The 16,309-nt window shown below is 37.5% G+C and overlaps 1 protein-coding gene across 1 annotated transcript in view; it reads left to right on the forward strand.

The window, feature by feature from the left end:
• LOC148062827 (doublecortin domain-containing protein 2-like) overlaps positions 1-12,304 on the forward strand; it is a 29,030-nt gene extending 16,726 nt beyond the window's left edge. Inside the window, exons 8-9 of the mRNA XM_087812925.1 lie at positions 8,757-8,845; positions 11,444-12,304. Coding sequence (XP_087669051.1) covers positions 8,757-8,845; positions 11,444-12,055 — 701 coding nt within the window. The 3' untranslated portion in view covers positions 12,056-12,304. The remainder of the gene's footprint in view (positions 1-8,756; positions 8,846-11,443) is intronic.
• The last annotated feature ends 4,005 nt before the right edge of the window (positions 12,305-16,309 follow it).

Below are 16,309 nucleotides of genomic sequence, written 5' to 3' on the forward strand. Positions count from 1 at the left end.
GAGCTCTAACCACCGCTCTTCCCACGTAAAAGTAGAAGTCAACATCAGGGCAGATTAGACATGACAGACGTTTGTGAGAACGTGTCAGACTCACCCATACTGTGTATGTCGCAGCCGAAACACTTGTTAACAGATTAATGTGGCAGATTAGCACGGCAACGCTGCTCTTTAATCCAGTAAGCCTGCATCAAAGGGTCATGAGATATCGTTCTCTCTAATGCAGCAATGAAAAAAAAAAAAAAAGAGTGATTAGAGCACCAGCGACAGATTGGTGGGGAAGTCTGCTTTGCCAGGAATGTGGCATGCGAGACCAAACGGGAACATGATGTCTCCAGGAAGAAGGATCCCAGCCATGTCTCATCCTCTTTCTTTGACGCCGCTCTTCTTTGTGCCTCCTGCCCTCCGACGTGATTTCAAACTCGCTGACAGGCATTATAGACGCACATGCTAACACGGCTTATTCCCAGAGGTAGCATTTCTACGACACCGGAGGCAGTGGGTTGACAGGGAGAAACACACGCCGCGACCTTAATCTGCGGTAAATGAGGAGGCGGATGGCATCAGTAGTGCACTTTAAAAAGTATTGTTTCAACTTTGAGCGTTAAAGATCCCTAATGATGAGGAAAGAAAATGTGATGGTGGTTGATTGGAATCTACTGGTTTCACAATAGCTGCTGGCTTTACTGCTATAATCAGATTGGATTAGATTTACTTTATTAATCCCTCTGGAGATCTCCTTAGGGAAATTAGGTTCCCAGTTCACAGCAGACAATGGAAGGTACAGCGAGTTTCATCAAAGCAAGAACAAGAACAAAGTGCAAATAAAAAGAACAAAGTGGAAAGACATAAAGTGTAAATTTAAAGTGCGTAGATCAAAGGAAATGACACAAAAACCTAAAGGGATACAAACATAGACTATCAACATCCCTTCACTCTTCTTCTGCCCCCAAACTCGGAGTCATAAAGTCTAATAGCACGAGAAATGAATGAGTCCCTGAGTCTATTAGTGTTGCATCATGGGAGGAGCATTCGTGCACTACATCTGCTCAATGATAAGTGTTCAGAGGATGACTGTCATCATGCATGATGGACAGTTGTTGGTCCAGAGATAATGTTGGGGTGACTAGCTTGATATGCTCTTGGGTTTGTTATGTTTTCAATATTTGACTCTTGTGTCTTGAAAACAACGGGAGACACAATCTGCTAGCGTTGAATCCAGGCTTCCTGACATTCGGGCAGTTCGTCTCACAGTCATTCTGCATTAGGCTATTTGGGCCTTTAGTAATTTAGGCATTTGGGAAACCACTTATTCCTAATGCAGTAATTTGGCCATTCAGACATTCAGAAATATCTGCATTTAGATTTCGTATTTGGGCTTTCAGCCATTGCAGCATTCGGAATTCCGTCTTTTCCCAACATTCCGACACTCAGTTGGACATCGGTCATTCTGAATTTCAGCATTTGGTCATTCAGCAATTCGGCCATTCCAGCTCTCGGGTATTAGGGCAAGAGGTCATTCATGAAATTTTGCCATTTCACCATTTGGATATAGTGGAAAGTTTTGCCTATTCCAGCATTTGAGCATTTTGGCAATTGGTCATTCCGGGAATTTGGCCATTCAAGTCATTCGGCCGTTCCAGCCTTCAAGCATTTTTGTCATGCACTCCTTGTAGAAACTCTCGATTTAGGGAAAGATTTGCGTTCTTAGTGGGGATTACACAAGTGAAATTTGCATACTTATTTATACAAGTATGACACATGAGCTCCGAACCATCCTCGGGAAAGACGTGCACAGTAGACGACGTATGAAATTCTCCGATCCTTAAAACTCTTCACTGGCTTCCAGTTTCTTTCAGGATCAACTATAAAATTCTGGTTCTTACTTTCAGATCTATTCATGGTCAGACCTTCCATCAGTGATCTGATCCAGACTTACACCCCAGCTCGGGCTCTGAGGATCAGAATCTACTTATGGTTCCACGCACACGGCTCAGGACCAGAGGAGAGAAATCTTTTCAGGCTGTTGCTCCTAAGCTTTGGAACGATCTTCTCTCTCTTTGCGCTTGATGGATCTACTGACTCCTTTAAGAAACATCTTAAGACGTTTCTATTTGTTCAGGCTTTTCCTTGAATTTCTGGAACTCCTGTGTTGTTCTCAGTTTTATCTTGATCTTTAAAGTATATAATTTTTTGAGTATTGTTTTGATTGTTTAAGCGCTTTGTGACCCTGGTCTGGAAAAGCGCTATATAAATAAATATTACTTACTTACTTACTTACTTATATGTCATGAATCTTCAGGTAAAAATAATTGATATTTTAACAATTAAAAACTTTAAACAGAAGAATTTTTTTAAAGCAATAGTTGTTTGTTGGAAGCTCTTTTGAGCCATTTTCCTCCGTCTTCTCACTCACTCGTGCGTCTGAAAACGCTGAGCTGAATAATTAAAAGATTTCACGGAAACCGTGACCTTTTTAACGTCACTCTGCAAGTCTCGGCTCCTTCATTATTGAGCAGAGCTCCGGGTGGAAGTCGTCTCATAACGGCAGAGACTCCGGAGGACGATCAACACAAAGCAGACGCACTAAAACAAACCTTATGAATACTTGAAGAGGTGTGTGGGGGTCGCGACCTCAACACTGTCAAATATGATCCAACTCTGAGTTTTTAACTGTCGTGATTGTGTTTAAAAGGTAGAAAAACTACGACGGCAGGTGTAAGTGAGGAATATACTGTGTTTTTAATAGCGTAGCAGCTTGTCTTGAATTACAAAGTGCAGGTCCCATATTTTCCGGACTATAAGTCGCTCCGGAGTACAAGTCACACCAGCCATAAAATGCATAATAAAGAAGGAAAAAACTTATATAAGTTGCATTTTTGGTGGAAATTTATTTGATAAAATCCAACACCAAGAACAGACATGTCATCTTGAAAGACAATTTAAAATCAAAATAGAATAGAAGCAACAACAGGCTGAATAATTGTACGTTACGTTACATGACACAACTGAGAACATGCCTGGTATGTTAACGTAACATATTAAGAGTTATTCAGATAACTATAGCATAAATAACATGCTAAGAAGTTTACCAAACCATCCATGTAACTCCAAATAACTAAAATCCAATTAAATCTTCATCCTCTGTGTCACTTTTAAACGACTCCGCTAACTCCTGAGGTAGAAGATGCGGCGCTTCCTCTTCTACGTCGAAAGTATCAACACAGGCCTAGAGCGCCCTCTAGCGGTTTATGTGAAAATAACATGTGAAATGATATACCAGTAATAATGTGTTAGTAATTTCACACATAAGTTGCTCCAGAGTATAAGTCGTACTATGAAAAAAACTGCGACTTATAGTCAGGAAATTACGGTAGTTATAAAACCCATCACAGCCGAAGAGATGTGTTTACGAGTCGGTGTCTCCTCGAACGATTTAAAGGAATTAGATTTGAGGCGGTTGTTGACCACAGTGATGTATCGCATTTTTTTTTATCTTCTTCTGACACAACAAGTCTTTTTGACATCTTCTTGATCATCTTAGCAAGTCACATCCATCCTTTTCACGTCCTTTTGACACCTCATTATCTTCTTTTTCTTCGCATCTCTAACTTTCTTCGTGCAACATTCTAGTCTCCCGAAATGTGTCTTCAAACTTCAGACATAGAAGCTCATCGCTGCCCCCTGGAGTCGTCTTTTCCCTTTCCACCCTGGCTGCACTCTCTTCTTCACCTCTGACCCTCCCTCTTGCTGATTGATCCTTGAGATTTTAACTGTTTTTACCACTTCTTCTCCACTTTAAACCCGACTTGTACTATTTACTCATTTGTAAAACGATCTGTTTTGTATTGTTTATCCAAGATTGGGACACAAGGTGGCGCACTTGTCTGGAACTCCTGTTGTGTTATCAGTTTTATCTTGAAGTATATAGTTTATTGATTGTTTGATTGTTTAAGCGCTTTGAGACCCTGGTCTGGAAAAGCGCTATATAAATAAAAATTACTTACTTACTTTCTTACTTAATGTCTGGATTATCTTGAAATAACTGTATTATTATTCATTATTAGTTGTTGTTTTTCTACCGTCTCTTATTCAAACTGATCTGTTTCCCTGAACAGAACACTCAGGTCACACCTCCACACGAGCTTCACAGGTAGTCGTGGCAGCGACACATCGCTATAGTGTCGAGAGAACATGCGATCACAGCTCAGGAGTTTGTCTGAGGACAGAGAGTCGTGCGAGGTTTCGCCTCCACAGCTCCGATTCATCGTCACCTTTAATTGATGATCGGATTAACGTGCGTTTATATCTCGTAGGATTATACATCAGTGAGCTTGTGTTCTCTCTGTTTGTTCTCTCCGAGGGTTTGATCCAAACTTGAAAGGAATGTGGATTTATGGAACAAAAGGAAGTTGTTTTTCATCCGGAAACTTCAATGAATAATTATGATTTTTTTTTCATCACAATGAACTGCTGCTGTTTGAAGGAATTATTTATTAAAATGTTATAATTGTAGCACATAACTGGGATAAAATCATACTTTAAGAAGTTATGGAACCTATTAAAATATCTCAGTATGGATAAAAAAAAGTGTTTAAATGAATGTATAATCAATAAAAGAGTGGTATATGTTCGCCGATATTATGCATTTAAGAGTAGGAATAAAAGGCAAATTCAAATGATTGTCCGATAATCTCTGAAAAAACAAGTCAATATTTCGTATCAAAGTAAGAAATGTTATGAATATATTATCCTCACATCTGGGATGTGAACAATAGTATTTTTTCTTTTAAATCGTGATATGGAAAAGTATTCATCTCTTCATTAAAGCACCAATATGTAAAATAAAAAACATTGTTTTTGGCTCCCTCCAGTGTGAGAAACGGTGTGTCATTGGTTTGTTCGAAGACTTGTGTTGTGTTTTATTTTATCTTCATGGTAAATTTTTAAAGTGTCTTAAAGTGTGTTTTATTTTATCTTCATGGTAAATTTTTAAAGTGTCTCAGTCATAGTTGAAGAGCATATTAAAAATAATGGTGAGATAATTTTACAACTGTTCGAAAATTAAACCAAAAAATTACAAGAGAAATTGATAATGATGAACATTTTTTCTCCGCTTTAAGGAAATTTAGGAAATTGTCAAAAAGATTATTCGTTGATAAAAACAAACACTAAAACGACGGACAATAGAAAAGTAAAATCCAACAATAAAAATAATTCAAAATTCAAAAGTTCTTCTCTCACACATTTGAATAACAACAAGCTCCTGAATCAACTTTATCGTAAATATATTCCCTTCGGTGAATCTGCATATTCTTTAAGGTGACAAATGGAGTTGTTGCTTGTCCTCAGTTGTTTTTTTTAATACACAGAAACACCCATTTATAACATCACCTTCCAGACAAATAGCTGTGGGAGCCATTTATATGAGTAATCATTCCCCTTTACGGCCACTTTTATCTCTCCCTGACGGATGAGATTCTTCTGTATTTTCATACCAAGAACCTTTTTTCTTTTTTCTTTTTTTCCCCTGATTAAGAAGGAAGACATGACGTACACTTGTCTACACACAAGAGTGAAAACCAAATCTATAATGAAGAGGGGGATTGTAAATATTATCTTTATTTGATATAGGATTTCGCCAGCGCTCCGTAAATCACGTTAAGATGTTTGCAGCTCATCCTCTGCTTACTGCAATACTCTGTTAATGACTGCCAGACATTTCCATAAAATATTCCTAAAGAGGTCCACAATTATTACCATAGCGTTTCATCTTCCACCATAGCTAAACTTCAATCAGTTTTGCATTTGAAATGCATTAAATGTCTCCATAAACTCTTCTAATCTTTGCCCGAGTCATTTTTCTCCCGTAACTGGAGTGTGGAGGAAACCGGTATTAAAGACATTAATTAAACTGTTTTTTTTTTTTTTCTGATTGGAAACTTCACTCTCAGCCAGTGTTCTCCAAAAAAAAAAAAAGTGTGTAATTATGTTGTTTATTCGAGCGTGTTGAATTCCTCTTGTGATGTTTAGGGTTAATTACTGCGAGGTCTTTTGATGCACATGTGGAAAACTGAAAAAAATCCCTCGTTCATTCTGCTCCGACAAAACTTCCCGCTGGTTGCTCCGGGTAAAGACGTGTGTGGCGTCCGACTCTTCTTCCCAAAGCTCAGGATGTGTCACGTCCACAGCTTCCTTATAATGACCCGAGTGTTTACCTCAGCAGGCGCTTTAGCTTTAATCTTCATAGCATTTTTTAAAAAGCTATCTTTTGAAATTTCTACCGAGTTTAGATCATAGGTGTCAAAACTTAATAATTGTATCACTTTCAAATGTTATATTTAACATGGACCATTAAATTCAACAGTTTTACAGTTATTGGAAGTCTCTTTATACTAATATAATATATATATAATATAATTATAATCCAAGCTTTTGTGTCTCCTCGTTTGGACTATTGTTACAGTTTATTTTCGTGTCTAAACAAGAAGGACGTCTCACCTGCTGTTCATACAAAACTCTGCAGCGAGAATTCTGACCCGCTCTAGTAGAAGAACTCACATTTTTCCTGATCCTCCGTGCTCTGAGGTCTGTGGATCAGAATCTACTGATGGTTCCTGAACACGGACCAGAGGATAGAAATCGATCTTCATGACACTGCTTCATGAAGCTTCATCAGCACATCACTATTAAACATCATTTTGATTAATATTTAAGACTTTAATTACAGACATACCATTTGTAAAATGGTCATAAAAAAACGTGCTGGGAGAAAGGATCTGAGGGAAAAAAAATTCAATGACTTAAATAGGAATGAAAACATTGCAATGACAGAGGATGAATAATAAATAAATGTTTAAACTAAATAACTCCAAAAGAGTTAAGTTCAGTTAGATTATTTGTCTAAAAGATGCTAACATTATAAATATTTATTGTTGTTAATATATTATTTATAATGTTTTATTTAATATTATTATTTATTATTTTTAATGTATTATTGTTGTTTTACTTATTTTTATAATGCTTTTTTTTATAATGGTTATTATTTATTGTTTTTAAGATGTGTGTCGTGATATACTATTGAAACAAATAAAAATGTGAGAATAATAAATGTATATCAATCAATAAATCAATTTAATTTGGATTAAATAAAATCCTGGAAATCTACATTATTATACGTGTAAAAATATTACCCTTCTTGATGTGGCAAAGCTGTGTCACAGGCATTATCTATCGAGCCAAGATATATTGATTAAACATAAAAGAAGTTGTGGTTTTGAAACAACAAAAATCATTTGTATGAAAAGTGTCAAGATAGACTGAGTTTTATTTTAATATGTACTTTCCATAAGTTTCTATCTTTATTATTTTGTAGATCATTTTTCCAATAGATTTGATATTATTATTATTTCTTCAAGTTTTTTCTAACCTTATATATACATTTAAATAATTAATCATGACTTAAAAGTTTTTGTACAGATTTTTAAGGTTATTTTCAAGACAGCGAAAATGAAAGTAATCTCTTAAGATACTTTTCTTTAAATGCTCATTAAATTAATTGATAAATTGACTTAAGTCCTTTAATGAGGTCATGACGGGCCCTGAGGCTGTCCCAGCTAGTTAGGTAGAGGACACGGACAGGTCATCGAAGGACCCAACAACCTCTTAAAACCTACACACAATTAACAGTCAATTAACCCTTTTTCTTTGCACCATGAGAGGAAACCAGAGTGCCTTAGGAAACCTAAGAAAGTTTAGTTAGATAATCTGAACACATTCTACTTTCTCCATCCCTCTGTGCTACCAAATAAGCTAAATTTATCATCGATATTTAAGAAAAATGGAAGGATTTGCCTCTATGCGGTGGTGGAGTCAGGGCTACAGACTTTTTTTTTTTTTTCTTTACTTACCTGGCTGATGAACAGCGAAAAAGTGATGTGTAGAAATCCTCTAGCGTTTTTATATAACCTTCAAAACTACTTTAGTGGATTCTTTAAGCAGCTATTTACTTTTTTTATTATAAATATCATTCTGTTCTTATCATGATTAAAAAATTGAGAGATACTTGCAGAACATTTATCTTCGAATAAAGCGTTACATTAAGACATAATTAACGCATTTAAAGTATTTTTAAATGTTGCTTTCTTTTGGCATTTATTTCTCTCTTGATGCATTTCCATCTCTTCGCCACGAGGTGTCAGTCTTGTGCCACCTTCTCCATATTCACCTCCTTAATCACGTAATAAACAACTTTCTTAATGAGGGATGAACAAAATTATTTAACGCATTTAAATCCTCCCCCCACCCCAAAAAAAAAAGTATTTTAGAGATTCTGCAATCGGTCATTTGCATTTTTAAACAATATGAGGTCATTAAACTTGTGAGATGGGAATAAAGGGGGTGTAATATTTACAGTTTAATAATACCCAAATGGGTGAAAGCTGCCATATGATGTCGCCAAGAGCTATTAAGCCTTGCTCAAGGACACGTCGCTGGAGGAGAGGATAAACAAAATTATGTCCTTTTGAATTCCAGCCAGCGACTCAAAGATTCTAAGCTTCTTTTCAAAGTGCCTTTTTATTTTTTTTTTTTGTTGTACTTTTTTTTTCCCCCGTTGATGTTAAAACGACTGCTTTGAATATTTGGCGTCTCTGACGAGAGAGAGTTTGAACTTTTTCTGAATTCCTTCCTGCAGGATGACGGTGAAAGAAAATTGATTTTTGATTCCTCATGTGATTTTTCTCCATGTGTTCCTTTAGACGAGCCACAGTTGAAGGTTGACGAGGAGAAGACGGAGAAGTCCGTCCAAGACGATGAACCAGACGAACCAGACGAACCAGACGACCAGGTATGTTTTTTTTTGTTCATTTACAAAATATATATATTTAAAGGCTTCTATGATACAGTAGATAGATGGATATATGGATATATGGATGGATAGATGGATAGATGGATAGATGGATAGATGGATGGATAGATGGATAGATGGATAGATGGATGGATAGATGGATAGATGGATGGATAGATGGATAGATGGATAGATAGATAGATGGATGGATGGATGGATAGATAGATGGATAGATGGATAGATGGATGGATAGATGGATAGATAGATGGATAGATAGATGGATGGATGGATAGATGGATAGATGGATAGATGGATAGATGGATAGATAGATAGATAGATAGATAGATAGATAGATAGATAGATAGATGGATAGATGGATAGATGGATAGATAGATGGATGGATGGATGGATGGATAAACTTTATTGATCCCTCTGAAGGTCTCCTTCGGGAAATTGTTTTTCCAGCACAAAGCAAAGCCAAACTCAGAATTATAAAGTCTAATAGCGCGAGGAATGAATGGGTCCCTGAGTCTATTAGTGTTGCATCATGGGAGGAGCATTTCTGCACTCCATCTGCTTCTCATATATATATATATATATATATATATATATATATATATATATATATACACACACACACATGATGAGAGCAGATATCCTTAGACATGTTTTGGCTTTTGAATCATGAGTATTGCCAATTTTACAAAGAAAAAAGCTAAGTTAACTATTTTATTATCAGTGGTGGAGTCAGGACTCCAGACTAGGGAGTCAAAACCCTTTTTTTGCAATGAGGTGACATTTTAAAAACAGTAATTGGCCAATAATTGTCAAAACACAAACCAAACTAACCCCTAAATTAGTTGGAAATAATAGAAATATTTTACTGTTTGAGGCTTAAAACTTAAAAAAAATACGTAAAAAAAAGGAGTGAAGGGCTGATGAAGCTTCGTGAAACAGTTTCATGATGTTTACACGTCAGTAGGTGGCGCCATCATTTTAAAAATGATGTGATGTTTCATAAGAACAGTTGTTCAAAACAAAATAAAAGTGTGCAGAGACGCCATCTAGTGGCTCTGAAAATAATGACACTGCTTCATGAAGCTTCATCAGACCATCAGTACTACTAAGTACTTTTCACCTCAAGTCAAATTATTTTTTCACATTGAAGCAACAACATCCATTTGCGTTTCCTCCCGTCTTGATAATCCGAAATAATCCTTTTCAACAACTTGTCGCGATGTGTCAACCTGCAAAAAAAGGTCATCTAGATTTTGGTGAATGTTGAGACAAATTTCTAAAACTCATGAAGAGCCAAGTTTCACCCTGAGATTGACACGTTTCCTGTTTGTCTACTTTTAAATTTCCTTTGCATCCGGTTCCGGTTGTGGATGCGTTCTAAACAAAACAAAAAAAATGTAGTAATATAATATAATAAGTATTCATATAACTTGGGTGAGAACCTCAGTCACCTATGAGATACTAAGATTAGAGCTGCTGCGTCCCAACTCAACGTTGGATAAATTCACTAAATCTGTTAATTATATAAATTAAGTTTAAAATGATTCTACTTTTAAATGATCTATTACTGCATTATTTGCTACTATTACAAACAAATAATCTAGAAATTGTGATATTAGTTGTTGTTTTTTTCAATTTTATAATTTTTCTTATGAATAAATCTGGTACTACAACTACTACTTAACTAAATTAATGAATTGAGTATAATATTAAGAAACTAGTGTTAGAAAACATCGCAATATTCTTTTCCACGATACCAAATAAGTGTTTGACAGTACATGTAAAATAAAATAAAACATATACCTATCTATATATATATATATATATATATATAAATGTGTATATATACATTTGTTTCTTTCATTTTCGGCTTGAATATTTACAAGTATTCACGTCGTTCCTTTTTCTGTTGCAATTAAACTAAGGACGAGAGGATACAGTGACTCACGAAGCTTTTGAAGCTGATGTTTGGACATATTTTGGTTTCAAAACAAATTAAAGCAGTTACGACTTCGTCAAGAGTCATGTGGTCTGTAAAATTGCAACACCAGAGTCAAGTACTGGACAATACTACACATATATCCGTGTTCCTACGGTATCACCATATATCGCATCTTTGCCCCTGTATCGTATCGACAGATTCTTGTCCATACACATTCCTATTGATGTGTGTTGCACAAAATTAAATGCTGAAAAAGTTATTATTTTTGTTTGAATATTAATTTTATTTAAATAAGTGGATCCATAAACATTTAATTAAATGTTCCTTTGTATATATATCATTGTATATATATCACAATTTATCGTATCGTTGTCCCTGCATTGTGACACGTACTGCTAGATTCTTGCCAATACACACACCTAATAGAAACGTGTATTACATATATATATTACAATATTCAAGAAGTCATGCCATGTTATAGTCTGTCCTAGGGAATTCTATCGGCTTTGAATGTAATCTAAAGGCTCAATATTCAAGTAAAGTAACAAGATATTTGGATTAAATACGTTTCATTTGTGGGTGTTTGTGTTTTTTTTTTCGCTCTGATCTACAAATCTATTCCTTTAATTGTGTCACAGAAACCTGCATCTGACGATAATCCCTCTGAGGAAACTGGTGAGAAGCCTGTGGAGGATGAAGAGGAGGAGGAAGAGGAGGATGAGGAGAAGGAGGAGGAGGCCTCAGCCGAAGTCACCATAGAAGAAGAAGTCACTTCGGATGACAAAAAGGAGCAAAATGACGAGACGAATAATGAAACCGAAGAAGCGGCAAAGGAGGACGAGGAACAGCCGAGTGATGAAAAGGAAGAAGAAGCATCCGTGCTCGAAGAGAAGGAGTCGGTTAAAGGAGAAGTGAAGGAGGAGGTTAGAGAGGAGGCTGAAGAAAGGGAAGACGAGGGGCTAGAAAGGGATGATCAAGACAAAAGTGCCGAGCAACAGAAGCAAGCGTTTGACGGCGAGAGCGGCGGCGGCGGCGAAGTTAATGATGTAGACACGGGGGAGGAAGAGAAAGGAAACGAGCCGGAGAAGAACGAGTCGGATAACGAGGCCGACGAGAGGGACGAGTGTAGCAACGGTAACCAGGAGGACGGCAAAACAAAAGAGGGGATGGCGGAAGAGAGGCGGGAGAACGGAGAGGTCAGCGGGGGAGAGAGTGACGCGGAAAAAGACATCAAAGTCATCAAGGAATAGAAAAGCAATACCTGAATATTTTTAGACTTCGTCAAATGTTTATTCCCCGACTTTCCAATAGTTGACATATACTGTTATTCATTAAGTGCTTTTTAATTATTTTGTATTCAAGTTTTTGTAACAAAGATAGTTCAAACCACGAGAATAAACACAACCTGTGACCGACTTGTATGCAAACAAAAAGCCGCCGCGTCCAACCTCCGTGTCGTTTGTTTCTCGCCGTAATTATCGCACCATCTAGATAATAGCAGGAGCAGTTAGTAGTCGGAGCGAAAAGGTCGGACTTATTAATGGTTACTAAATGAAAAACGAGGTGTTTGGGCTTTCGACGCTAATGCCGTAAACAGCAGTCGCGAGAAGCCGCGGTCACGAACCGCCGTCGTATTTATCAGCGGCGGTTCGTGACCGAGACGGGCGAACTCAATTAAAAATGAGGTGAAAAGATACACAAATAAAGGGTGACAACGTTTGTAGTTCATTTGTCTCAGTTTTGTCATCACTCTTTTGTCGTTAGCGTCGACCGGTGCGAAATAAAACATCCACAGATGGCGTTAGTAGTAGGATTGATTTCTTCTTCTCTTACAATCGGCAACCTCAAATAAAACACTTTTTAATACTGTAGCCATTAACTCAAAACGAGTGCCGACGAAGCTTCATGAAGCATGTTGTTTGGAGGTCAGTAGGTGGCGCCATCAGTTTAAAAATGATTTTTCATTAGACCACTTCACACTACACGTTCAAAACAAAGGAAAATAGTGCAGAGACGCCATCTAGTGGACTCTGAAAATTACTTTGATGGTTCATGAAGCTTCATCAGACCATCGCTAGTGCTCCCCTTTAGACTGTTCAGGTACCATCATGATGTTACACCCATTTCAGTTGAAAACAAAATTGTATTAACGTCAGCAAAAGACTACTACAGCAGCTACCAAATTAAAAGTTTTTTCATTACAGCCAGGTTTTTTTTAAGAAACCCAAGAAATAAAAGAATAAATTCTGCAACACAGGACAAGATTCTTGGTTTCAAGAAGTCCTTTGACTTATCCAAGGTCATCAACGATTCCAGGACTTTCCTCTTTCCTGAAACATCCGCCATCTTCTGGAAGAATACTGACATATTCCCAGGTCAACCTCCAGTGGGATCTGGGTCAACCCGGTGGCTTCAACACCACTGGCCTCTTGATACAGAGATACAAGGAGTCATTCTATTTAGAAATCTCTCCAGGTTGCCAAAACATCTTAATCTGTATATTAGAAAGAGTCCAGACACTGCAGGGAAAATCCTTTTTTTTTTATTCTTACTTCAATATTTAAATGGCCACTTTTCCCCACGGCTCACGTCTTACGCAACTACTATTTGTGTTGCGTTTCCACCATCATGGTACGACTAAGAAGATACTACTTTCAGTACCTGCTCCAGATGGCACCAAAACTAGCCGAGGTCGGACTAAAAAGTTGACACAGACCAACTGCCGACCACTGATTGGTCATCAGGGCAAATCCCCAAAACAACAAACAAACGCTCTTTTTTTTCTTGATGTTTTTTTCTATGTGTCTGGTTGCTGATGTTTCGCGGTGCCATTTTAAGTTGGCTCCGCCCACCGCTAGTGAATTGAATAGGAACTGTACAGTGGAAAAAAGGGCCAAAATCCAGATGAGTCCTTAGTTCACTGGCGGTTAGTATGCATCAGGATAGTACTTACTAGTACGAAAATTCAAATCAAACACTGCCGCTAGGCATTAACCGTAAATGACGCAAAATCTTCTTCTACTACTAATTAACGATGATTGCAACCAGCTGAAGGAACACTATCACCACCTGCTGGCAGCACGTTTTGTTTGGATCAAGAAATATGAGAAAATAAATATTAGTGAAATATTTACGCCAGTATCAGCACGTGTCATCCTCCTACTGCTGCTGAAAATGCACCTGTAAGTATAAGTTTACAACGTCAACGTCACTAAGATGGCGGTTGTTTTGGGTAGAAAGTGTCCATCGATCCATATTCAGTTTTGAGGACGTTTTAGTGACAATTTAGTGTGCATGGCGCTCTACATTTTGCATACTAAGAATTGTGACGCACTTATGCACTAAAAATACTAATAAGTACGCAAGTATGCTATTTGAGACACATCACAAGTTTTAATTGAAGTGTTGTTTTTTTTAACTGAACAAACCTTTATTAAATTATCAAATTAGTTTTGGGATTCATCTACCTTGTGCTGCCCTCGGGCGCTCAACCTTCTGAGAACATCTAAACATAGAAAACCTTTATGTGTATCTGAGGAGCTTTTAATTAAAAACAAGGCTTTCCCTGAGAAATTCCAGCTTACCGATTCAGATTTAAAAAGGCGAGAAGAAGAAGTGCGCCCGGGTCACAAACCCATTAAGGAAGCGCTCATTATTTCCAGTCCAGACCACAACAGTAATGATATTGATGTTGGTGTTGTTCGCTGCTTTAACTAGCCGGGGCCACAGAGGGACACTAATCCTCGTCCGCCGTCAGTAGCTTGTTAAAAATAAATGTCGACAGCACAAGCGGCAACTCAAAACATCCTTTTTGTTCAACAACATTTCCCCCCCCCGCCCACCACCACCACCCCCTGAGGAGGAAGTACACAACATGGTGGGCCAGAAGGAGAGAGCGACGCGTGAGGGGGTGGGAGGCTACGTATGAGTCACCGTCGCTGACTGGTCTCGAGGTGATGATCCTTTACAGAGCTATTTCTGGACTTACCATTAATTCTCTTTTATCTCCTCCGGTGGACCCTGCAAGTGTGTGTGTGCGTGTGTGTGTTGTGGGTGTGTTAATAAGGTTGTGAGTAGCGCCGACACCCTCCTGTGCCTCGCCCTCTTTAAAACGACCCTCCTGATTGATTACAGTAAAAGCCTCTTCTGATGCTTTTATGAAACATTCAAAACCTCAATTAAAAAGCACAGAATACTCATTTAATTGAATCTGTTGTGTGGAACCAACAAATATCTAAAAGAAATATCAATAAATGGTAAATGTTGATGTAAAGTTTGATCTTTTGAGGGTTCCTTTTGTGATTTGATTCCATTTCGGTCATGTACTTGTGGCTTGTGGGCAAAACATGAGCAAAAACTCCCACAATGCATTTGGAAACACCATCATGTGACTTGTTTAACGGTGTTTAACTTGTTTAACCGACTATTTCCACCTTTCCGGGTCAATGTTTAACAGAGTGTGTTATTTTCAACAACAATTTCACATAGATCAGGTCAAAAACATTAGAAAAATATAAATTAATTTATACTCAAAGATGAACGACAAATTCAAAATAAAGCTTGGAGCTAGACGCTAACTGTTACTGCTAGCTTAAGTTTGATCGCTGGGTGTGTGCCCCAAATCGCGCACTTCTTCACTTACACTTAATATTTTGAGTGCACAAGTGCGTCCCAATGAGCAGTGTGCGAAAATGTAGTGCGCAATGAGCACTCAATTGGCCCGAAAATTAAGTGTGGATCGATGGACACTTTCCACCCTCGACGGCCGCCATCTTAGTGACGTAGATGACGCTAAACAAAAGATACGTCTTTGACGATACTTTTTCGGATCAGATACTGATATAAATGTCTTGAGAAAACACTTATTTTACCACAAAACAACACAACAATAATAACACAATTAAACAACCTAAGAACTTGTTTCAATTAGCAAAAAGTGCTGTCAAGTGTGGGCAATAGTGTTTCAACTTCCGGTTGCGATCAGTAATAAAAAAGTAGTAGAAGAAGAAGCTATTGCGTCATTTCCGCTAAGTGTGTAGCGACAAAGTTTGATTTGAGACAAAATATTGGCACACTGGCCAAGTACGTGCACTGTCTTAATGTATACTATAAACCAGTGCACTCGTAGAAGTGTGCGATTTGGGACCCAGCGGCCTCCCTTTAGATGAAAGTGTTTCTACAGAATTGAACGCTAAATAGGCAACTTTATTTTATTTTTTTATTTAAAGCAATAAAATACTGATAGCTAACGGCTAACTCAAGTTTCACGAGTGTTAGCTTTGGTTTTCTTAGCTATTATCCTGAAATTCTATTACAAATCTAATACAACAGAATAAATGAACAGTTAATTAAAGTCGGATTTGAAATGTTTATTGACTAAACAAACGCTCTTTGTTTAACTTGATGTGTGTAATGATGGCATCCCACCACCAGAGGGACGTCAATGTATTCTGTCCCCAAATAAAACGATAATAATCCGTAGAAAAATGAAAAAAACAAACAGA

Source organism: Callionymus lyra, chromosome 17, assembly GCF_982586985.1.
Source record: "Callionymus lyra chromosome 17, fCalLyr1.hap1.1, whole genome shotgun sequence".
Lineage (NCBI taxonomy): Eukaryota > Metazoa > Chordata > Actinopteri > Syngnathiformes > Callionymidae > Callionymus > Callionymus lyra.